We start from the raw sequence: 23577 nt of genomic DNA, 5'->3' as shown, positions 1-23577 counted from the left end.
GACACTAGTAGCATCTAAGATTTGTGCCACTAGCCATGGGTTGCAGACAGTCAAGTGCTAAGTAACCCAAACCAAAATGTTGTCCATCCTCTAGACATTTAATCCATGATGTTTTATTAAGTAAAATCTAAGAAAGAAGCCTGCATTACATTGCCTACACAATTAAAGTTATTTTAAAATGACTAGAGTAAACGAATTAAAACACATAGGCTTTATACTGGAATATAATGAATTGTAAATAAACACTATGTAGCAGGTTCAGAAATGTGCTGGACTTAGGAAACATTTTTGTCTTCATGACAAACGAGAGAAACCCAAATAAAGATAAATAAGGTGTAAAAACAAAGACTATATAAAAGAATTTAAATAATGAAAAGGTAATGCTATGCAGCAATGTGCAAAAGTTTTAAAGCCCTTGTAAGGATGCTTTCAAAATTGCAGTGGTTCAATCAGCTATTTCATAAAATTGAACTCAAATCACTTCTCATTGACTAATCTGCATATAGTTGTTAACCCTGAGACCAAAGTCATCATAGGTACACTATGATGCAGTCTCCCCCAATAGACTGCTGAGACCACTAAGAGTCAAATCCACTGCCTTTCAGTTTCATCTTGAAATTCTCTCCAGGAAATTTCTAAACAAAATCAGGGACAAAGTCTGAGTCCAAAGCTCACAGGGAACAGTGCTGACCAAGCTGTCAGTAAAGGTGGAAAGGACTACAGACTAAGCAGATTTCAAAGACGTATACCAGGAATGATTACTTGGCCATCATATCTGTCTGTGTATCTATCTATAACTGTCTCAATGTCTGCAACAGAAGGATATAATCAAGGCTTCAAACCTCAGACTGTTAAGGTTGTTCCAATCATGTTGGACAACTTGGAAGGTTCTCCGGTAACAAAAGCATTTCGTGCTGAACATTCCCTCTCTTCTTGTATTTGCAGCTACATCTTCATGACTCTAGCTAAATGAAAGTCTAAAGCAGCTGCACATAATTCTTTGCTAATCTATTAAAATGTAAGCCTTGCAAGCTGAATTAAAGTACCACTATGGTGCCTTACACCTGTTTCCTGTTCTGAATTAGGTTCACCTTTTTCTACACCAACACTTGCCAGCAAATAGTTGAATAGATATTACACATTTAAGAAAAAATAACAGTCTCTAATTATAACAGACAGAATATCAACCAAATAAAAAAAACAGATTATATAACAGTTATAAATTGATTTACAAGTCATTGAGTGAAATTAGTATTTGATCATTAAGCAAAACATGGCTTAGTATTTGGTGGAGAAACCCTTGTTAGCAAGCACATCTGTGAAACATTTCTTGTTACCAGGTTTGCATACATATCAGGATACATAGCAGTAAGATTGAGACTAGCTAGGCCATTCCATGACCTCAGTTTTTCATTAGCCACTCCTTTGTTGTATTGAAGGCCGATTTAAGATCCATCGTCAGTGTTCTGGCTAAAGGAAATAGGTTTTCTTAATCTGTTACTACCAAAAGGGCTTTCTGAGCTCCATGCTCGAACATGACATGCCCAAAATGAATGGAGTATTTCTCTGCAAAAACAAACACTGTGTAAACAATCTCGGTATTAAAATAAACTAACACTTGTGAGATTTCATCAGAGGTGTAAATATTGCAGCAGATGTGTGTCAAAGTGAATAAGCTGGAACACAGAAAAAGTAAGTCAATTTTTTCCTCCAATTGTTTTTATTTTTTAGCATATAACCCCTTTAAAAATATGCTTTAGTTCAGATTTTAATTCAGAAAATCAGTAATCAACATATAAACATCCTCCGTGCAAAGATTTATGCTTCTAATGTGAAACAGTGAAAAATGACTGTACATTTAATAGAATAGAATAGAATGCCTTTATTGTCACTATACAGTTGTACAATGAGATACAGAGCATCTCCTACTCAGTGTAAACATGCTGGGGGGGGAGGGGGTACAGTTCTGCAGCGCTATATACATATGGACAGTATTAACATAGGGAAAAAGAAATATATATATAAAATGTACAGATATACAAGCCGGTTTAAAAAAAAAAGTAATATGTAATAAATAGTGTTGTGTATATACAGTTGAGTTATTGCACATAGATAATAATAATAATAATAAATAAATATTCAGGCGTTGTGCAGTTTGTCCAATTTTGGCACACTCTAGAGACCATGTGTCAGCTGAATTATTAGGAAGTAAACAGAAGAAAATATTTAATTTCGTTTGAATGCCCAAAATAATGAATCAATGAATTGGCTTCTATTGGCCGATTTGCAAGATTGACACTGCTTTTTAATCATTTGAGCCAATAGAATCACGATAATAATGCCGCGTTCACGTCAGTTCCACCAATCACAAGTTGCAAAGCGAAAACCCCACATGGCCCTAAATTTACGACAGGTGGCGTAACTGGGCTGAAAATGGCAATTGTGGCTCAGATGCATGGTGTTAGTGAGGCAATTATCAGAAGCTACATCTACTATCTACTAGAGATGGCACGATACCACTTTTTTATGTCCAATACCGATACCGATATCATAAATTTGGATATCTGCCGATACCGATATGAATCCGATATCCGTAATCCCTGCACCCGGCCAGAGGGGCCGATGGCGCGATATGGCAGCCTCGCTTCTGTCAGTCTGCCCCAGGGCAGCTGTGGCTACAACTGTAGCTGCCTCCACCAGTGTGTGAATGTGAGAGTGAATGAATAGTGGCATTGTAAAGCGCTTTGGGTGCCTTGAAAAGCGCTATATAAATCCAATCCATTATTATTATTATTATTATTGGGCAAGACACTTCACCCATTGCCTACTGGTGGTGGTCAGAGGGCCCGGTGGCGCCAGTGTCCGGCAGCCTCGCCTCTGTCAGTGCGCCCCAGGGTGGCTGTGGCTACAATGTAGCTTGCCATCACCAGTTTGTGAATGTGTGTGTGAATGGGTGGATGACTGGCTATGTAAAGCGCTTTGGGGTCCTTAGGGACTAGTAAAGCGCTATATAAATACAGGCCATTTACCATTTTACCATTTTACTTTGTTTAACCAGTTACATGAAGGCGGTAGAGTTCGTAGCTCGGTTGTGTGTGTTTAGCGGACTTTTGCGCAATTACATAACTGCTCTTTTAATCATCACTTGTTTTCACTGTGTTTAGTTGTTATCGAAATGGTTTAGCATTTTAGCTGGGATTCTAAAGTTTCTGTGGATACCACACATGTCGATATTTGTATAAAAAACTTGAAGTCATGGAGGGTTGCATACCTCTTAAGAGGTTAAATGTTTTTTGGTACATGGCCCTTTGTACATTTGCCCTTCAGTGTAATTGTCCTGCAGCCTTAGCAACAACAACAACAACAAAACAGCCAGAAAGCATAATATTTCCACCTCTATGCTTGACTGTGGGGATGGTGTGTTTGGGGTCATACTCAGCGTTCCTCTTCTTCCAAACATGATGAGACAAGTTGATGCCAAAGAGATCAATTTTGGTTTCATCTGACAAGAGCACTATCCCAAGTTGCCTCTGAGTTATTTAAATGTTCATTGGTAAACCTAAGATGGTTCTATACATGTGCCTCCCTGTATAGGGTAACCTTGAGCTGAAAGATTTCAATACATTACGGTGTAGTGTATTACCAATGGTGTTCTTGATGAGGCATGGAGCTCCAGATGAAGGGCAATTGACGGTGAGTTTATATTTTGTCAGTTTTCACCTTCTGAGCAAGTTTGTCAGTCAATGTTCTTGCCCCTGATGTCCTTTGTTGAACAGGTTGGAATGGAAGTAATTCTGACTTTATATTCAGTGAAGTGACTTTAGGAAGTTCAGAACAATTGGACAACGGGACAAGAGAATTCTGCATCTTCAAAAAACCAAAAAAAACTTTTGAAAGGCCAGCTGAATCCCAGACTGCATGAATGGGTCCTGTCCAATCCAAGCCAGAGCCCCTAGGTCCTGAGCTGCCTGACCCTGAACCATAACCCTATCGATCCCGAGCTACTTGAGCTTCCCAAATGTGTGGACCTAGATCCCAACCAGTCCTGTCACCCTTCATTTTGACCCTTGAGAGTCTCTTCATCCACCTTCCACCTCCTTTTCAACCAGATGGCTTCTTTCTCCACCAATGCTGGCCAATGGTTCGGGTTTACTGGCTTCCCATGTTCCCCCTGAACTGTTTTGCCTGCTCTACTGGCTTCTTGCTAAGATTTTAGAAAAGGTATTCGCTAAACACCTTACAGCTTATAGTATTTGACTTGGACAAACTACAGTACACTTGACAAATTTCAATCTGGCTTTCATAGAGCTTATACTACTAAAGCTGCGCTTCTTAGAGTGTCTAGTGACATTTTGATACAAAAACATGTAGGAAAATGTTCTGTTTTGCAGATGTTGGACCTTATCTGTGCTTTTGATACTGTTGACCACCACATTTTGCTTGATAGATTGAAATATTGGATGTATCTGCTTTGAAGTGGCTCACATCATGTCTGTTTGAACTGTGTTTTTCTGTAGTTGTTTCTAAGTACAGGTCCCCAGCCTCTTCTCTTAGCCAAGGTTTTGTATTGGGGCTTCATCGTTTCTATTATATCTCCTCCCTCCTCAGGCCACTATGAGGATATTTAAGGACATTTGCTAACACTGCTATGCAGATGACATTCAATTAGGTATGTCTTTTAACCCCTAGGATAATTCTAAGCTGCAGATCTTGAATGGGTGCTTAGACTCTATTAAAGGCTGGATGACTGACAACTTTCTCAAACTTAATGAAGAAAAAAACTGAATTTGTTGTTTGAGCCCCTGATAGATTTGTGCCTGGGGTAATGAAAGCTTCTGGTCCTCTTGCGACATTTGCTAAATTGTCCATCAGGAGCCTTGGGGAAACTGCACTCTCACTTTTGATGCTCATGTCAAATCTCTGGTAGATATTGAAATATTGCCAACTTAAGTTCCATTGTGTTAGGCTCTGAACTGATTGGTTGTTTTTCATACATTTATTTTATCATGTTTGGGTTACTGTAATTCACTGTTAATTTGTCTAAAGGAAAAAACCCCTGGAATGTCTGCAGGTTGTTCAGAATGGAGCTGTGAGGATTCTAATTAAATTACTCTAAGTACTAAATACTAAGTACTCTCATTTAGAAATATCCTGTAGAAATATCCTCTGCAGGCCTACTTGTTGTTCCTAGAGTATTTAAAAGTAGAATAGGAGGGAGAGCCTTTGGTTTTCAGGCCCCTCTTCTGTGGAACCAGCTTCCAGTTTGGATTCGGGAGACAGACACTATCTCTACTTTCAAGATTAGGCTTAAAACTTTCCTTTTTGCAAAAGCATATAGTTAGGGCTGGACCAGGTGACCCTGAATCCTCCCTTAGTTATGCTGCAATAGACGTAGGCTGCCGGGGATTCCCATGATGCATTGAGTTTTTCCTTTCCAGTCACCTTTCTCACTCACTATGTATTAATATACCTCTCTGCATTGAATCACATCTGTTATTAACCTCTGTCTCTCTTCCACAGCATGTCTTTTATCCTGTCTTCCTTCTCTCACCCCAACCAGTCGCCGCCCCTCCCTGAGCCTGGTTCTGCCGGAGGTTTCTTCCTGTTAAAAGGGAGTTTTTCCTTCCCACTGTTGCCAAAGTGCTTGCTCATAGGTCATATGATTGTTGGATTTTTCTCTGTATCTATGAAGTGCCTTGAGGCGACTTTTGTTGTGATTTGGTGCTATATAAATAAAATTGAATTGAATTGAATGTCACACCATTGGTGTTCCAGCTGCACTGACTCGACATTGAATTTAAAGTCTATTTCAAGATTGTGGTTCTGACGTTTAGAGCTCTACATGGATCAGTGAACTTTTTTTTTCTTGTTAATGCTCTGCTATTTTGTTGTGAAGCACTTTGTGATCTTTCAAGAGGTGTAATAAAAATAAAATTGTACTTATTTACCTCCTTGAACTGTTTTGTCCCTGTGGGCAACCCGGTCAGCCTCCCAAACTCTTTCTTCCCTGCCATGGGCTACTGCCAGTCCCCAGAACTGCTCTGGGACTTGTTTACCTTGTGAAGGTATGGTACAGACGACACAGGAGCTGTATCTTTCCATTCCGACGTTATTCATCTCCAAACTACAACTGGACACATTGCGCCAAAAATCAGCAGAACCCCTCCTCCCGACCTGGGTGTGAGTGTAGCCCTCTGGTGGGCCACCACACATGCCTCCCCCGAACACCCAGTAGAACCGTCCACTAGTCCAAAGCCCGGGGTTTAAGCAAACGGCCAGAACAGCTGAACCGAGGAGGTGGAGAACTGGCTGTGGGCCCACTAGCTCTGGCCGAACCTGCCATAGGTTCCTGGATCACCGGCGGGCGCACGGCGCTCTCATCCTGCAGAACATGCGCAGGTTTAAGCCAGTCAACTGAAACTACCTCCTGCCGACCACCGAAGTCCAAAACAAAGTGCTTGTGGCCCGGCTTAATAACTCTATATGGGCCATTGTAAAGCGTACGCAAGGGGGGTTGATGAGCATCGTGCCTGACAAAAACAAACTGAGAGGAGTCCAACGATTTTGGAACAAAAGCGTCAGGCAGGCAGTGGTGCACGGGGCCCGGAACAGAATCGCCTCCTCCTCCAGCCACCTGGTTGTGCGATCCACCACAGTCAAAAGGTGTGTGAAACCCTGCGACTGCGGAAGAGGGCCAACCAGATTGACATGCACATGGTCGAAACACCGACCAAGGACGCGGAAGGGTTCGAGGGGCGCCTGCGTGTGTCTGTGGAATCTTTGAACGTTGGCATGGAACACACAGTCCTTCATCAATTTCCGGAGGCCCGGCCAAACGAACCTGGCGCTGACCAGCTTGACTGAAGTACGTACGCTCGGATGAGAGAGGGAGTGGACAGAGTCGAAAACGCGAAAGGGGAATGACCGGTTGCGGGCAACCCGTAGAAACGTCGCACAGCAAACGCAGACCACCCTCACACACCGGCATGTCCTCCGACACGAGGCCTGTCTGCGCGGAACAAAGTGCGAGGACGTCCAGGTCAACCAACACGTGGGACAGACAGTCAGCAACCCAGTTGGACTTACCAGCCATGTGCTGAATGTCCGTCGTAAACTCCGAAATAGCCGCTAACTGGCACTGCTGGAGCACGCTCCAAGGGTCGGAAATCTTGGACATAGCGAAGGTCAAAGGCTTGTGGTCGACATACGTGGTGAAACCGCGATCCTCAAGAAAAAAAATGAAAATGCGCGAGGTTTAGAGCCAACAACTCTCTATTGAAAACGCTGTACTTGCGTTCGGGGTCACAGAGCGTGCGACTGAAAAAGGCAAGAGGCTGCCAGATGCCGGAGGCAAGCTGTTCCAACACGGCGCCCACCGCGGCATCCGAGTCAGTGTCAATCAGAATCAGAATCAGAATACTTTATTCATCCCGAGGGAAATTAGGGGTTACAGCAGGCAGCACGCTAATGGCGCATGTGCACTCACAAAGGAACAGAGTCCATCAGGCGCTGAAAAGTCTCAGTTCAAGAGCAGTGCCCCCACCCAGGCCCGAGAGGGAGAGAAGCTTCTCTGCTCGCTCTGGGACTTGTTTACCTTGTGGAAGTATGGTACAGACAACACAGGAGCTGTAACTTTCCATTCTGACTTTATTCATCTCCAAAATTGCAACTGGAAAAACTGCGCCAAAAACCAGCAGAACCCCTTCTGGGTGTGAGTGGAGCCCTCTGGTGGGCCACCACAACCTCCCTACTTTCGGTTTTGGTTCTGGTTCACAGGTTCACTCATTCATAAAGACCTCATTATACCATAATATGAGAATGATGATGTATGATATTATATTATGTTATTTTGAAGTGTTTAATAAGTATTAAAAAAAAAGCTTTTCAAACAAAAAAGATCAATGGCACCATCTGTTAGAGGAACCCATATTTTTCCTGATTTCTGATAATTCTATGGCAGTTTGCAGGGTTTTTGTAATAAAACTTTCAAGTTAAGAATGCAAAGCAATCAGAAAAAAATATAAAATCTTTTATTTTGGAAAAAAAATTTCTGCCAGGGGGACTCTAAATTGGCCATAGGTGTGACTGTAACCATGAATGATTGTCTGTGTCTCTGTGTTCTCACAGAGTGTGACTGAAGATATGTTCAGGGTGTACTTCACCTTTTGACAGCTCCCTGCATGGCCCTAATTGAGTAAGTGATTAATAAAATGCATAGAAAAATTTAGGTACAAACAATTCTCTGTCATCATTCAAAACATATGAAGAAGACATATCTCTGTTAATGTACAGTATTCTGAAAATACAGACATAAAAACAAGACTTTCTGTTTTTTGTTTTAATTAGAGCACACTGGCATATTTACATATTTTGAAGTAAATAAACAAATATAAGAGGAGCACCATTAATTATATTTAAGCATTACAACAAAAAAATAACTGTACAGTATACCTGTGGCTGGCTAACTTAATAACAGCCACTCAACCATGCAGTTGTTGGAGCAGTCACATTAATAGGAATAGGAAAATAAATTGCACCAGGGTTATCTTTAAGTTTCCTGTACTACAAGGTGTCTGCTCTGACAAGAGTTTCATAGAAAATGATGCTGTATCTTGACTGCACAGGGTGACTTGACAAAATAGGTGTATATTTGAATAAAAATAATGTCTTCTGTAGCTCCAAAATTGCAGTGCATGTATTATTATAAAAATCTATGACTAAATCAATTTTTACATTAGCAGTTACTAGATCAATCTATTTGAATGATTATACACGGTTTTCTAGCCAGCAGGGTGAAGCGGTAGTGTAATAAGGAAAGAAGAATAGGGTTTTGTTTAACCAGTAGTTTCCGATGTATGGAATTTTAATGCAGCAATTATAAGGTTACCAAGACAAAACTATCCACCAGGTTGACCTAAGCAGAGAAGTCTCACACATAACTCTGTAAACCTCCAATCACATTGGCCAACAGACCAGTCAGCAACTCCCTGGCAGCCCCAAATCCTTTGCTTTCTCCTATCTCCAGCACACTATGTGAGTGGGGTTTTAAATGTACACATGAATATAATAAATGTTGAATTCCATTATTGGTGGTTGTGGCTCTAGATGTAGAGCATGTCATCCACTAATCGTAAGATTGGTGGTTTAATCAATCAATCAATTTTGAGTGCTCAAGCAGAATAGAAAAGCACAATCACTTTCCACAGAAAAGTTCTGGTTTTAAAATTATTCTGTTTTAGAACTGTTGGCCGAGAAAACAGCTCTTGTTATCAACATTGTAGCGTCACTTTAACAGTACTTTTTTCCCTCATTTCAAACAAGCTGCAAGCTTTTACTGACTTTTGCAAGTTGTTATATAAGTCCAAACAAAGTGGCAACATCACAGTTTTAAGGTTCTCATTGTGAATGCATTTCTCAGATCCCTCCTTTCTCCTATTCCCTTTCTTTTGTGTCTTTGTGTATGTGCATGTGTAATACTCTGAAACAATCCTGACATCAGGATTTAAAAAGTCATAATACATAAAGTTAATAATGGCCAGGTACAATGTCTGATTTTCTGAATACTTTATTATCTGTGATGTTTGGTGATTCATTCTACAGAAGAAGACAGCAGACAGTCTCGCCTTTGCCCCAGTGAAAAGATACATGCTCAGGCGTGTCCAACATTACCTTAACTTATTTGAATGTGGATTTGAAGTGGTATTAATGCTTAGCATTCATATCTTAAAAGCACTTAAGCACTTAAGGTTTCATTTACCTGGTAGTTTTGGATATCTGAAATGGGGATGATACAAGCTTTTACCATGAAACTGGCAACTTGACCACAAAACAAAAGATAAAAATGCCACACATTTAGCACATGTTCTCATGGAAATGAAAGAAACACACACTTGGGGAAAAAAATTGAAAATAACATTTTTTCCTTTGGTATTTATGTGTGTAAGGTTACAAGTTTTGTATGTTTGGAAAGAGTATGACTAGCTGTTTACCAATGGTTACCATGGACTATAAATAAAAAATGCATTAAGCTTCCAGCTTTGAAAAATTAAGATATTGTGGAATTGCTTTAAATCTGGTATTGATTATGTAGCTGAAAAGAAAGAAAATGATCTTGCTGTACCAAAACACAGAGAAAATTCATTTAATATGTATGATTGATGTTTTGGATATTAATAATAAAATATAATAAAAGGATGAGGCACAAATAGAAAGCACAATGGGTCGCCAACTGCTGCACCCACAAGAAAAAAAACAAACAAACACACCCTCAAAGAGATAAATATGAAACAAACAGATGTGTGTGTGTGTGTGTGTGTGTGTGTGTGTGTGTGTGTGTGTGTGTGTGTGTGTGTGTGTGTGTGTGTGTGTGTCTTTTTTTACAAAACATACTTGATAATAAGGGTGAGAAGCTGCAATAACATCCCCTACAAGCCAGAGGCAGACAAGAGACCTGGGAGATCCGTGCCATCCCAACACACACACACAAACACCTCCTTTCTAAGGAGCAGCAAACTTAGGATGCAGTCAGCCTAGCCCCCAAACCTCCAACAGACTCCTGCCAGGCAGGGTGTATGAAAGAGGGGGCTCGGAAGACCCTCCCCACTTACCACCCATTCAGTATTAAAAGTAGACTTGTAGTCAAGACCACCTAAACCAAGACCAAGACAATACCAAGACCAGAGGGTATCGAGACCAAGACAAGACAAAGACAAAGACAAAGTCGAGACAAGATCGAGGCCGAGACAAAAAAGTCTTTAAACTGCAGCCAGATGCTGCTTCATTTACAGGTGTCAGGCATATTTATGTGTTTTTGCGATGCACTCGCACAGTCCTCCTCACCGCTGTCTACTGTCTCACTCATTTACTGAGAGGACAGCCGCACGCTCCACTGTCGCATCTCTCGCCCTCTCTGTTTTTCACATAATGATATTATCCTATATCCTCGCATTTGATTGGCCACAATATGGAGGGATTGGAGCATAGCTGAGCCACTGTGTGAGAGCTGAGCTGCTAAAGGAAATTAAGTGAGGAGCCGGCTCTCGCTCAATAGGAGTAGACTCTTTGATTCACTACAAAGCACTCTCTAAGCACGGCTCATAGAGCTGATGCTTTTGCGCATGACACATTATCGAACATTACGTTGTGTGTCATGGATACTGTTGACTCCAAATCTCCCTCCCGCTATGTCGATCTTAGACAGCAAGACCGAGGGATCCGAGACCAAGACAAGACCAAGACCACATAAAAGTGGTCTTGAGACCGGTCTCGAGACATCCAACTCTAATTAAAAGTAATATGCTGGGGTGCGTGATTATATGACGTGTAAAGCATGTGGAGAATTCTGTTAAAACTGAGGGTACAGACGTGTATGAGTACCTGACTCCTGGTCAACAGTGCTCATCCACACTTGGCCCCCAAGAGCCTCAATTTCTGAGCTTCAGATAAAACTGAGGGGCAGATAGCAATGAAGAGGTAAGCTGGGCCACTTCAGCAGACCCACCAACCAGCGGTGGGACAACACACCTGCCCCTCAAGACCCCAGATGTATATGATATGTTATGAGCCATAATGACTACTATATAATTAAAAATGAGGGCCGGATCAGCACACAGCAGCCAGCAAAACCAAACAAATGGCCCTACCTACTGTGACAAATGTGGCACACATCCAATGCAAGACTCTACATGTGTGAGTGATGTGCTGTTTGAGGGAGTTGGGGGAAATGAAGGATCAGGACATATAAGAACAAGAGGCAGAGAATTACCCTTTATGTGCCATTTTAAAGGAAGAGATCCAGGTCCGACCAAGTTTATTAACTCTTATTCACAGTTTTCTGTGAATTGATGATAGTTCTGCGTTGCCTCTTCCAGTGCTTTGAGCAGTAATAGTAAACTGTTAAAAGTACACATTAAAAGTAAAATCCATGAGTTGAGTGGTTACTAGGGACAATATGATTTAAGAATGCCAAAGAGTGAGCCCTACCCTTTCCCATGCTCTGATGTCATTAGCTCCAAGCTACTCTATGAACAGTTTTGACAGTCAAGTACATTCAGTTAACTCACATTGCCCTGAAGCAACAGTGATAAATATCATGGCTAATTTCAGCAGTTGCTAACATCTGTTTTTCACTCTTACTTTACAGCTGTTTCGTTGTCTGAGAAAAAGCCAGTCATGGCATCATTACCTCGTGCTCTTGCTTACTACATGACTCATTCCAGTACTCTAATGAAGTAGCTGCTTCAGGGTTAAAGGCAAAGAAAAGTGATGATGCACAAGTATTCAAGGCATGTTCAACAAAAAAACAGAATTTATTGTTAAACTACATGAGGTGGAGTAATTTTGATTTCCGTAACTCGTTATTACTGCTTTTATCACATCAAGATTTTATTATTCACTCAGTTACTCGGTTAGTTAATTTATCAACTAAAGAAAAAGAGTTCTAAAACAACCACTGGTTGGATTATTGACATCATTTTGGATATTTGGATTTTCTGCTTTAATTCACATAATCTTAAGAAATGGAAGTAACATTTGTTTTCATTTTCATGTGGATGTGCCCACATTAGTTCAATCAAACTCTTGAGACTTTGGAGACTATTCTAGAAGTAACTATGTAAGATTGTATGCATGCATGTAAACATATTCACAATGCAAACACACACGGTTTTGCAAATGTGAGCATAAACAGAATGCAGTAATTTTCTTTTTCTTTTTTTAAAGCCAGCACAGATGCATGTGTATCACCTTCTGGTTACTACTTCTTTTAACAACACCATATCGATTAGGAATGTAAAAACCCTGCTGCAATTTTGAATGCTTAATGGTATATTTGAATTATATCTGCTAAAAGGGTTCAAAGTTTTATAATACAATGAATGGTTTGATTTTAACAAGTGCCTTCTTGTGTCTTCTTTTTAGTCATTACTTCAGCACACAGACAATTTCACTACAGAGCCACATTGGTAAAGTGCATGTAGAATGTAGTTTGTTGGTGAAAGTAAAGGGTTTGTATGTTGCTCCATTGACATTAACAGTACTTTAACAGGTGTGTAGGTTACCTGATTAGTGCAATAGTTCCTCTCATCGTAGGCTCAGAGGAAGAAGGTTACAAATGATCTTCTTATGGCCTCTGACAGTGGACTCATCTCTGTGCTTGTCCTGCTAGACCTCAGTGCAGCATTCGATACTGTTGACCATAATATCCTATTAGAGCGATTAGAACATGCTGTAGGTATTACAGGTACTGCGCTGCAGTGGTTTGTATCATATCTATCTAATAGACTCCAATTTGTGCATGTAAATGGAGAGTCCTCTTCCACAAGGTTCAGTGCTAGGACCAATTCTGTTTACATTATACATGCTTCCTCTAGGCAGTATCATTAGAAGACAAAGTATACATTTTCACTGCTATGCAGATGACACCCAGCTCTATCTGTCCATGAAGCCAGATAACACACACCAATTAGTTAAACTGCAGGAATGTCTTAAAGACATAAAGACCTGGATGGCCGCTAACTTTCTGCTTCTTAATTCAGATAAAACTGAGGTTATTGTATTCGGCCCTGAAAATCTTAGAAATATGGTATCTAACCAGATTCTTACCCTAGATGGCATTACCTTGGCCTCCAGTAACGCTGTGAGGAACCTTGGAGTCATTTTCGACCAGGACATGTCCTTCGATGCACATATTAAACAAATATGTAAGACTGCTTTCTTCCATTTGCGCAACATCTCTAAAATTAGAAATATCCTGTCTCAGAGTGACGCTGAAAAACTAGTTCATGCATTTATTACTTCCAGGCTGGACTACTGTAATTCATTATTATCAGGATGTCCTAAAAACTCACTGAAAAGCTTTCAGCTAATCCAAAACGCTGCAGCAAGAGTACTGACAGGGACTAGAAAGAGAGAGCATATTTCTCCTGTTTTGGCTTCCCTTCATTGGCTTCCTGTTAAATCCAGAATTGAATTCAAAATCCTGCTCCTCACATACAAGGTCTTAAATAATCAGGCCCCATCTTATCTTAATGACCTTGTAGTACCATATCACCCTATTAGAGCAAATTTTCACTCAGTTCACTATGCTATACACAATGAGACAGAATTGTGATTTACAGTTCAATTATTTGCTCTCACACCATGATATGTTGTTGCTGAGAAGATAACCAGATTTTTTTACTTCAAATGTCTGGTCGTAGACATTTCACAGAAACACAAAGTATAAATGTCATCATAGCTCAAGAGAAATAGCCATCACCAAAGATTTCGTGTATATTTCAGTCTTGATCAAAGTGGTGGATAGCCTGTATCATTGTAAGAAAAATTGATCACAACTTGAATGACAGCTGTGAAAAACGAGGTGAAAACACACAGACACACACACAACATAATGATCAGTACCTGTTTAGGTGCAGTCATGACTCACACACAGAAATAATTGAAGGTTTCTGTGAACGTCAGACCTGTCTGGTGCTTCTTCTTCCTGATGTCTGAAATATGCAAAAGTTATTTTATGACTGAGTGGATACAGCGGTGACACCATAATTAATCAGACACATATAATCATAATCTTCCTTGTCCATTTACATACTGTAAGTACAAACACATTACTATTTTTACTCTAATACTTTCAACCTTAATATTTGACTCTATAGTATTTAGGATGGTTTCAATTCAACCCGATGTTTGTATAAAAAACATTATTGCAGATTAATGTGATATTACTGTGGAGTAATAAGTCTTGGGAATGCAGTCAGTCAATTCACCACAACTCTTCATCTTACCAAATATCTGATGGCATTTTTCATCGAGGGCAGCATGGTGGCATGGTGGTTAGCCCTGTTGCCGCACAGCAAGAAGGTCCTGAGTTCAACTCCACCATCAGGCCGGGGTCTTTCTGTGTGAGTTTGCATGTTCTCCCCGTGTTTGCGTGGGTTCTCTCTGGGTACTCTGGCTCCAGCTTCCTCCCACAAAGACATGCGCTTAGAATGGATAGGCTAATTGATTAATCCAAATTGCTCATAGGTATGAATGTGACTGGGAATGTTTGTCTGTCTCTGTGTGTTAGCCCTGCGACAGACTGGTGACCTGGACAGGTCAAACCCCTGAAATGTCTTTTCTGCTCCCTGGACTAACCTACTCTTTGTTTCCTTCTGTTTCAAGTGTGTATGTGTGTGTGTTAAGGGTAGCAGGGGTGTGCTGGACTTTTGAAGAGATGAGCAGCGGTGGTGGAAAATTCAGGCCCAGTACCTGCTATATTACTAGAGTTGGAGGTGGAAGTGGAACCAGTTGTGAATGCATTCTGCAAAGGTGGTGCATTCGCTTGCATGACATGTAGAAAATACATGTCATGCAAGATTCAGGGTCAGTAAATGTTTTATATTCTTTAGGTCGGCTATATATATATGTATATATATATATATATATATTAGGGGTGCAACGATATTCGTATCGATATTGAACCGTTCGATACAGTGCTTTCGGTTCGGTACGCATATGTATCGAACAATACAACATTTGTAATTTATTTTATCAATTTTCCTTCTGACGATGCTGTCTGTGTTGAGCGCTCAGTGAATCTGTGTTCGACTACTCCGCCTAGGCTGCACTGTCCAGCGCAGATCCACTGAGTATGGCGTTATTTTTGTGCCACTATTCTGAGCGCACGTAAAAAAAAATTGAGCGCACGTAAAAAAAAATTGCAGGTGCAAGTGTTGCATTTTGAGGAGAAATTTATTTTGAGCTTACAAAAGCTGAATTTGAGTGAACAAAATTCATTGCTGCATGCAAAAAACGTATTTCAGTGTTTGCGCTTATCCATATACACACACAATAGCACCCCCTCTCGCTCAGTTTTTTCATTTGCGCTTGCTCGCAATGTGTTGCTTGCGCTCACAACATTCTCTGCTTCGTACGCTCAACTCTCTGTACACCGTTATAAGTGTGCCACAAAACCAACCAATCACAGACTTGGTTTCAAAAATTCTGATTGGCTCTTACAGTCTCCAATCAGCTCGCTAGCTACTGCTTTCCGGACACCGGAAACACTGTCCACTCAGCCTCGCTTCTTGCAGATAGAGGGATTTTTGATTTACTCTGCAGCTAAAGAAGAGATGGCAGAATCAAACAATGGCTCCAATAATACTACACCACAGTATCAGGTGAGTTTAATTTTTTTTGTGTGAATTTAGTAATTTGCTGTCCTTTCTGTTTAATATGCTGTGAAATTGTAGTTACAGATGCAGCTGTAGAGTTTAAGCTAGCCTTATGGGTAATTACCAGCGTAGTTGTCTTACTGAGGCAGTGTATCCTAATCATGTTTTTTAGGGTAATGGTGCAGTTGAGTCAGCAGTAAGAAATCTGGTGTCTTTGCTGCTTAACAACATATCCACAAATCCTTCAGGGAGGCCAACAGAGAGTGGGCAGCCGGAGCCTAGAAATCTGACTATCCAGCAAGAGATGACAAGGTTTTTGCTTTTTTTGTGTGTTTTTTTTATTTTAACTTTTTGCAATCTTTTCTGTTAAAGTTATTTGGTTTGTGGATTTATCAACATTGATTTTTAAATTAAAATGTGCTATTAAGGACTGATGTCATATTTAATAACTTTATTAAACAATAACCCTTATGTTATGCAACACTGCATTTTTTAAACTCATGCATTTTCATCCCACAGATCATTTCCAGGATATTTCAAATCACACTTGAGCCGTGGTAAAAAGAGATGTTTAACATCTACTAAGCAGCTTGTTAAGGCAGGCAGTAAGACCACAGGCCTCAGTTTTTATTTGCTGTCAAAAAACACATCCTACACACCTTTGCCAGCTGAGGAGCTTGAACTCCTACAAGCTGGCATGGGGAGACAAACAGTGTCTCTTCCAGAAGATGGTGACCATGCAGAGGTAAGTTTGTGTAGTCAGTATTAAAATCAGTCATTGGCAGACGCATTTAGCCTGAATCATATGCCACAGTCCATTTAGTGTTCCATTCTGCTTAACGGTGTTTTTAACTAAGATTTCTAGACTTCTGGAAGAAACCTTTCCAAAAATGGAATATCTTTGTGGAGGATGGCTCTTACATAAGGCAACAGGTTTGTTGTTAATTCAGTTTTTATGTATTTTTTTGGCATTCTTGCGTGCTCATACTGCATTATGATTATGTAGTTGATACTTTTGCTGCTTGATTGTTTATGCTATTTTTCTGTCAATAAAGGTGGCAGTGGTCGACGAAAGCTCACTGTAATTCCACCTGAAACAGAAGGATATTCTGTCAAAACACTGAAAGCTGTGTCAGGAGGTGGCAAATCCACTTTTTACATAGTACCTCTTCAGGAAACATTAGACACATCTCCTCTACCTCCCGACTCACAGCACTTTTCAAAGATGCCAAAGAAGATATGTTACCAGTGTAATGAAGTTATGCCTCTGCAGATGCTTGCAGTACACATCAATACGTGCAAAGGAAAATTCTCTCCTGATGAGACTGATGATGAGGTGAGACAATTTTGATGAAATCAAAATGAGCAATTTTGATTAAATAATATAGTATCACAATTACTGTTTTTTGATTCAGCAGGAATCGGAGTTATGCATTGTGAAAAGCAAATGCAAGGTAAACCTAGCACATTACTAAAAACCATAGTAACTACAATGAATTTTGTATCGGTAATGATCTTTTTCCCACTATGCCTAACATGTACCCATTTTTGGAATTGTAGGTTATTTGTCCAATATGCACTAAGGATTTTCCTGAAGATGAGATCACAGTCCATGCGAGTCTGTGTGGGGATAGGTAATCTTTTTTCAGCCGTTTATGAAAAAATGTTAATCAGTAACAGTCCACGCAAACATATGTATTTTTATTTTATTTTTTTTAAACTTTGTTTTGTCATCAGCTTTCAATGCATGGTGCCTGAAGAAAATGACCAAACTACAGGGACACCAGCTCAAACTTCAGTATGCACAACAGACAGGTACTTTTTGCTCTATTATAATTCATATACACACTATTATGCAGAACCATTTGTTAAAATTATGTGTAAGATCTTTTACACAATACCTGGGGTTTAATTTCATATAAAACATTTTATGATCACACTACTTTAAATTATTGTTAAAGGTTGTTGCACAGAACATGCTGCAATAATTTCTAATCACGTTTAATGTGGTAGCCTCTTTTAATCTAAAGATGATTATTTTTCTTTGAGAGCTTAGGATGTTTTCTACCCTGTTTTTGTTAAGCGTGGAAGATGTATTGCGTTGCCTTGAACAACAAGTCGACACCACAACAGAATTTAAGTTGTGTGTGGACAGAGAAGACCTTCCAGACAGAGGCATTCTCCAGTGGCAGAGAAAAAAAGCTGCATCTCCCACCAGTGTTCTTAGGGTGGTTTTCATTGGAGAGGCAGGCGTGGATACAGGAGCACTTAGGAAAGAGTTTTTGAGTGGTGAGTTGCCTATTACCTGTTTTGTCCTAGTGTCAATAAATAATGGATAACTTAAAAATGCGGATATTTTTTGTATGAAAGACATGATTTCAGGTATTGAAAGCAGATTCTTTGAAGGACTTGAGAACAAGGGCAAAAACCCCAAGTATTCTCTGACCGATCTTGATAATGAAAACTTCAGGTTGGTTACATACGAGCTTTGTGTATTACATTTAATACGCATCCGATATTTTTGTAAATGTTACCTGAAAATGAATTATAATCATTTGTCTACACAGAACTGTTGGTGAAATAATTGCAGTCAGCCTCGCCCAAGGAGGCCCATCTCCTGCCTTTTTCAAAGAATGGTGCTACAATTTCCTCTGCTCAGGAGAGGTTGATTTCAGCTGTCTGTCTAAGGAGGATGTTGCAGATGTGGAATCTTCCCTGCTCATCCGCAAAGTGAGCACCTGGTTTAGCTCTGGCACATGATATATTATGAGTATGGTGTTTTTAAACACTTTTAACCTTCTGTATTTCCTCTTTCACATTATACATTTCCAGGTTGAAGATGCAGCAGACATACAGTCTCTGATGATGTGGGCTGATGAAATTGTCAGCTGTGGATACACAAACCAGATAAAGATGGATAGTAAGGAAAGCATGATCCGGTAAGGGAGAAAAAATCAGAGAGATCATTAACCCCCCCCTCCCCAACTAGTTTTTCTTTTTTTTTTCTTTTTTTTTTTTTTTAAGTGCTATTGTCTTACACTCTACAACAAGACTGATTCCAATGCTACAGCAGCTCCGAAAGGGCATGGAACTGTATGGTCTTGTGAACCTGATGGCTGTAAATCCTGAAGCTTGCCACAGTTTGTTTGTTCCTGGGAAAATCCTCAAAGTAAGTATTAACATAGCAGCTTCAGTCTGATCCAAAGACAGTCCACTTATCTGTACTGTAGTTATCCTGTATTTATTTATTAGTTTTGAATGAACAATATATCTATAATATAATCTACTTTATTTCCTTATTTACAGCCAGACGCTGATTTCATTATGATGAGCTGCCAACCACATTTCAGTGAAAAAGGGACATCTAGGGAGAGAACTGAGAGGAAGATCATAAATTTTTTGCAAGATTTCTTGCAGGAGATTGAAGTATCAGGTACTATATAGTATTAGCTGTATATACCTATAGTATTGTATATATACCGTATGCATCTGTTAAATATTTTTGCTTTAACATGCAGGGCACTAGAAAGTATTCTTAGTTGTTAATTTAAAACATTGTAATCCAGATTGCTTTTTATTTAGAAAAGACTTCAGAAACATTTTCAAACATCACAGATGGAAACACAGGCGGTGCAGGTGGTGAAAAATCAGAGTCTCTTGCTGTCCACCATGTGCTCCAGTGGATGACCGGCCAGTCCCATGTTCCCATCCTTCCTGATGAAAAGAGACATTTCAAAATAACATGCAAGTTTGACCATGAATGTAAGGAGCGGCTGGGAGATCACTCCATTTGTTACCCAGTTGTGAGTGCATGCACTTGTACTGTGACTTTTCCAGTGCAGCATCTGGACACTTACACAGTGTTTAAAACCATAATGAGTGCAGCAGTTAAATATGGTGGTGGATTCCACAGAGTTTAACACATTGTTGTCTTGTAATTTGGAAACTAAATGAGTAAAAATGTTTGTAAACATTAGCTGTTAAGATGTTCGTAGCCGTTTCATGAAAATGACAAGACTTCAAAACTTTGTGTAGGGTCCTACGTTGATAGATAATAAGCAAGTGCTTTGTTTGCTTGTCTACTTGTAATCTGAATGTTTTAGCAAAGAAATCCAGTATTTGAGAACTTAAAAGAACGTTGACTTTCACGTCCATGTTAAGTGTCACTGTTGGTTTGACACCTGTAGCAAGAATTGTATGTACAGGTCACGACCGTGTGACTCAGAATGTTCCAAGGGATTAATAGTTCTCTGAAGCCCCTCCAGGGTTTCCTCATCCAGTGGGCATTCAACTTCAGGAACCACAACTGTGCTGTTAGATTCTTCTTCCAGTACAGCACTCTCCCAGTCAATGCCTGGATCCCGAAGCTCCTTCAAATCCACAAACATATGTAATGGTCATTATTCCAGAATAGGTACTTTTGGGAGGAATGTTATTTTGTGTAAGCGGTTTTTCCATTAAAATACAACAATTTAAAAAGAATGCCTTTGTTTTCATGTTCTTCTTACTGTAATTTAGATTAGTGGTAATTGATAAGCAAGAATGTATAAAATCACCAGAAGCATCTCCCAGATGTGCTGCAAGTGTTTTAATTTGTTAATTTCAGAAGAGCAGAGTTAACTGCTAACTAAAATTTTGAAATTCAACATTTAAATAAAAAAAAAAAAAAAAAAAATCAGATTATGAGCTGGTACCTCAAGTCTCTCGCCCTCGTCCAGCTCTTGTAGATGTCCCATACACCAGAGCTGTTCAGGAGTGAGACCACCTTCTGTCCTGAGGGGATGATTATTCCATCCTCCAACAAAGGTGACAAGATCTGCTCGGAGTCGAGGGACAAAGATGTAGTGGACACCAAAAAGATGAATGACATCTGAAATGTCAAGCAGGCCATCCTCCTCGAGTGAGTGAAGAATATCATGGTACTTGCTAGTGACTGCAATCCAGACATCACGCCAAAGTCGTTCTACTCTGTAAATACATTTGAATTTGGATTTCAGGTATTTCATGCTTCAAATCAATATCAGAACTGCTACAACAATCTACCCATGCAGTCAATAATAATATAAAAAACATCAAAAGACTAACCTCTGATTGTGGACACTCTTTCCAGATATGAAACTCGCTCTCCCTGTTCCTCTTGTGGCAAACATGAAATGTGCAATGTCCAGGTTTTCTACTCCTTGATCTGCCCTAACCCTATGATAAAAATACATTTTTAAGGAATTTTTAAAGTTTTCTTTAATGATACTTGTTGCTAGCATATAAATTAAATCAGGGCATAAAACCTTGATGGCAAGCCGTGAAGCTGGGCTGATCTCAGGAAAAATGAGAATGCAGTTTTTGCCCTGTTGTTAGTTGCTGCATCCAAGTACAGGACCTGCAGTAAAAACAAATGGAAAATTAAAGATCTGGTTTCAGATCATGTATAGTTTTTCAGTTAATAATGCAGTTTCATAATAAGTGTTCAAGGAATATTGTACGGTTCTATGTTCATAACCATAATTCAAAGCTTGAGTAGTCTATACATCAATATTGGTAGTACTTATCAAAAAATGAAAATGGCCTTTTAGTTTAACCTTTTTTGGTAAAGAACTGATTAGAAATTTAAAAAAATAATAATTGCAAATCGTCCACTATGTTGGCTTGCTGAATAATTGATGTTCATAAAAAAACAACCTAATAAAGCTCTCATTTCAAAACTACCAAATATTCTACATAACAGTTACACTTTTACCTTCCTTGAGTAGCCATCCACTCCACCAAAGATCACAACATTGTACCTGTTTCAGAGGGAAAACAATCTCACTAAGGCTTGATTTGCAGAACATGTAAGACATTGAAAATAAATTTTTCAGTATGCACACTTGCCACTGACTTAAACTGGACACTTGTCAGGTGTGCTGAAAATAATACCAACATTTTTATATGTTTATAAGTTCAATGAGACTAAATATTTTAGTTCTCTTGTCATGATTTTTTTTAAGTTTTCTGGAGCACTTAACATATTATGTGTTGATAGGCTTGTTATCATGGAAAATATCGATATACAAAGTGTAAATAATTGCTCAAGAAAATTTACAATTAACAATATTGCTGGTTTTGTTACACATCCTGTATTCCTTTTACTTAATATTACTCTATCAAGTGCTTTTTAAAATATTATAAATACACTGAAAGACCTATCAGATAAGGTTGATTAAAGCAGATTTAAAGTATAACGTGCATCTTTCTGCCCAACTTGTGTTAGAGCTATATAAGTGGGTATTTTACCTTATTAGCTTGTGATTTGTGTCTATGTGGACCAGGGAGAGAGGGCCTCGCACCGAGTAGCTTCTTCGCACAACACAGCCTAGTTCTGTGATCCGTTTGAAGATCCCTACAGCATCAACTCGATGCATGGAGGCCATCATTCTCCACCACTGAACACGGAGACCCATAGAAACCAAATGTCCTTGAACCATTCGATAGCCAGCATTTGGCATCTGATTTTTGATAGCCGATATGATGTTGTCCAGCTCTTGGTCATTCATTGTGCTGTATGTTCCTCTCACAGACAAGTCAAATTCTTGCATCCTCCTGTAGATTGTTCTTCTTGAAACACCAAGACATTTAGCAATGCAGCTGACTGGCAGCTGAATGTCCAACAAATTCTTGAGTCTTTCTCTCTCTAGTACGATTTTGGGGTGGCCAGGTCCCAGACCAACTTCTGTTTCCAGTTCAATAATGGCCACAGAGCTGATGTTAATTTCACACTGAACCAGATGATGAACGTTTTGTAGAGCCTCTGTAATCTCTGACAGACCGCCTATTTGCTGAGAGAAAGATTCAAACAGAACAAGCTCATGACGAGTCAAGAACTCCAAATAATCCAGATTTAGTGGTTGTTGGTTTAAAGCAGCTTTCAGTTTAGAGAGGAGTCTATGCATCATTTGCTGTCTCAGTATGTCCTGTTAAAAGCAGCAAGGAACATGGACAAGTACAATGAAATGATGTATCTCAGACAAAAATAAACAACCCATAAAACAAACTACATGAGGTACATCATTTTTCAAGTTTGCATAGTTTGCAAATTAGCTAACGTCAGTTATCAAGCGAATAATAATTAACAAAATGATTTTATATTACTTACATGTGGATATGCTCTTTTCGTGCTGCTATTCAGTATTCGACGACATAAAAGAGAGCTACTCAAGTATAATTTGGAAAAATTAGTCAGTTGGCATGGTTGTATGATGCAACTACATTCTACTACACCAACAATAGTCTTAAAAAATAATATATTTTAAAATAAAATGATTAAAGATATTATCCGCAAATTGGGGTTTAAGAGATTTTAGCTGGATTTAGCTACATTTCGGACAGTGTTTCCGGAAAGCAGTAGCTAGCCAGCTGCTTTCCGCCAATCAGAATTTTTGAAACCAAG

At 39.5% G+C, this 23577-nt stretch overlaps 2 protein-coding genes across 8 annotated transcripts; one reads left to right on the top strand and one right to left on the bottom strand.

Annotated features, from left to right (window-relative positions):
• The first annotated feature begins 15816 nt into the window (after positions 1–15816).
• Positions 15817–20462, top strand: LOC112430257 (uncharacterized). 7 transcript variants are annotated; one of them, XM_024798491.2, is made up of 15 exons: positions 15817–16160; positions 16403–16466; positions 16674–16899; positions 17012–17087; positions 17210–17490; positions 17570–17608; positions 17715–17788; positions 17892–17969; positions 18238–18443; positions 18525–18624; positions 18722–18884; positions 18987–19093; positions 19179–19323; positions 19461–19587; positions 19737–20462. In XM_024798491.2, exons 2-15 carry the CDS (start codon positions 16459–16461, stop codon positions 20072–20074), a joined length of 1968 nt encoding a protein of 655 aa, XP_024654259.1. In that variant the 5' UTR covers positions 15817–16160; positions 16403–16458; the 3' UTR covers positions 20075–20462. The 7 variants fall into 7 exon arrangements, 5 of the variants coding, with proteins under 5 accessions (XP_024654259.1, XP_024654256.1, XP_024654257.1 ...); XM_024798488.2 differs by having other exon boundaries at positions 16327–16466; positions 17573–17608; XM_024798489.2 differs by having other exon boundaries at positions 16327–16466; positions 19206–19323.
• Positions 20318–23222, bottom strand: LOC143414512 (uncharacterized). Its single transcript, XM_076879052.1, has 6 exons — positions 22425–23222; positions 21889–21934; positions 21440–21531; positions 21240–21350; positions 20849–21122; positions 20318–20524 (listed from the first exon to the last, which is right to left on the bottom strand). The coding sequence occupies exons 1-6, from the start codon at positions 23081–23083 to the stop codon at positions 20318–20320; spliced, it is 1389 nt and encodes a 462-aa protein (XP_076735167.1). The 5' UTR covers positions 23084–23222.
• Between the last annotated feature and the right edge of the window lie 355 nt (positions 23223–23577).

Source organism: Maylandia zebra, linkage group LG22, assembly GCF_041146795.1.
Source record: "Maylandia zebra isolate NMK-2024a linkage group LG22, Mzebra_GT3a, whole genome shotgun sequence".
Lineage (NCBI taxonomy): Eukaryota > Metazoa > Chordata > Actinopteri > Cichliformes > Cichlidae > Maylandia > Maylandia zebra.
Note: the sequence above shows the minus strand (reverse complement) of the source record. Positions and strands in the feature narration are given on the sequence as shown.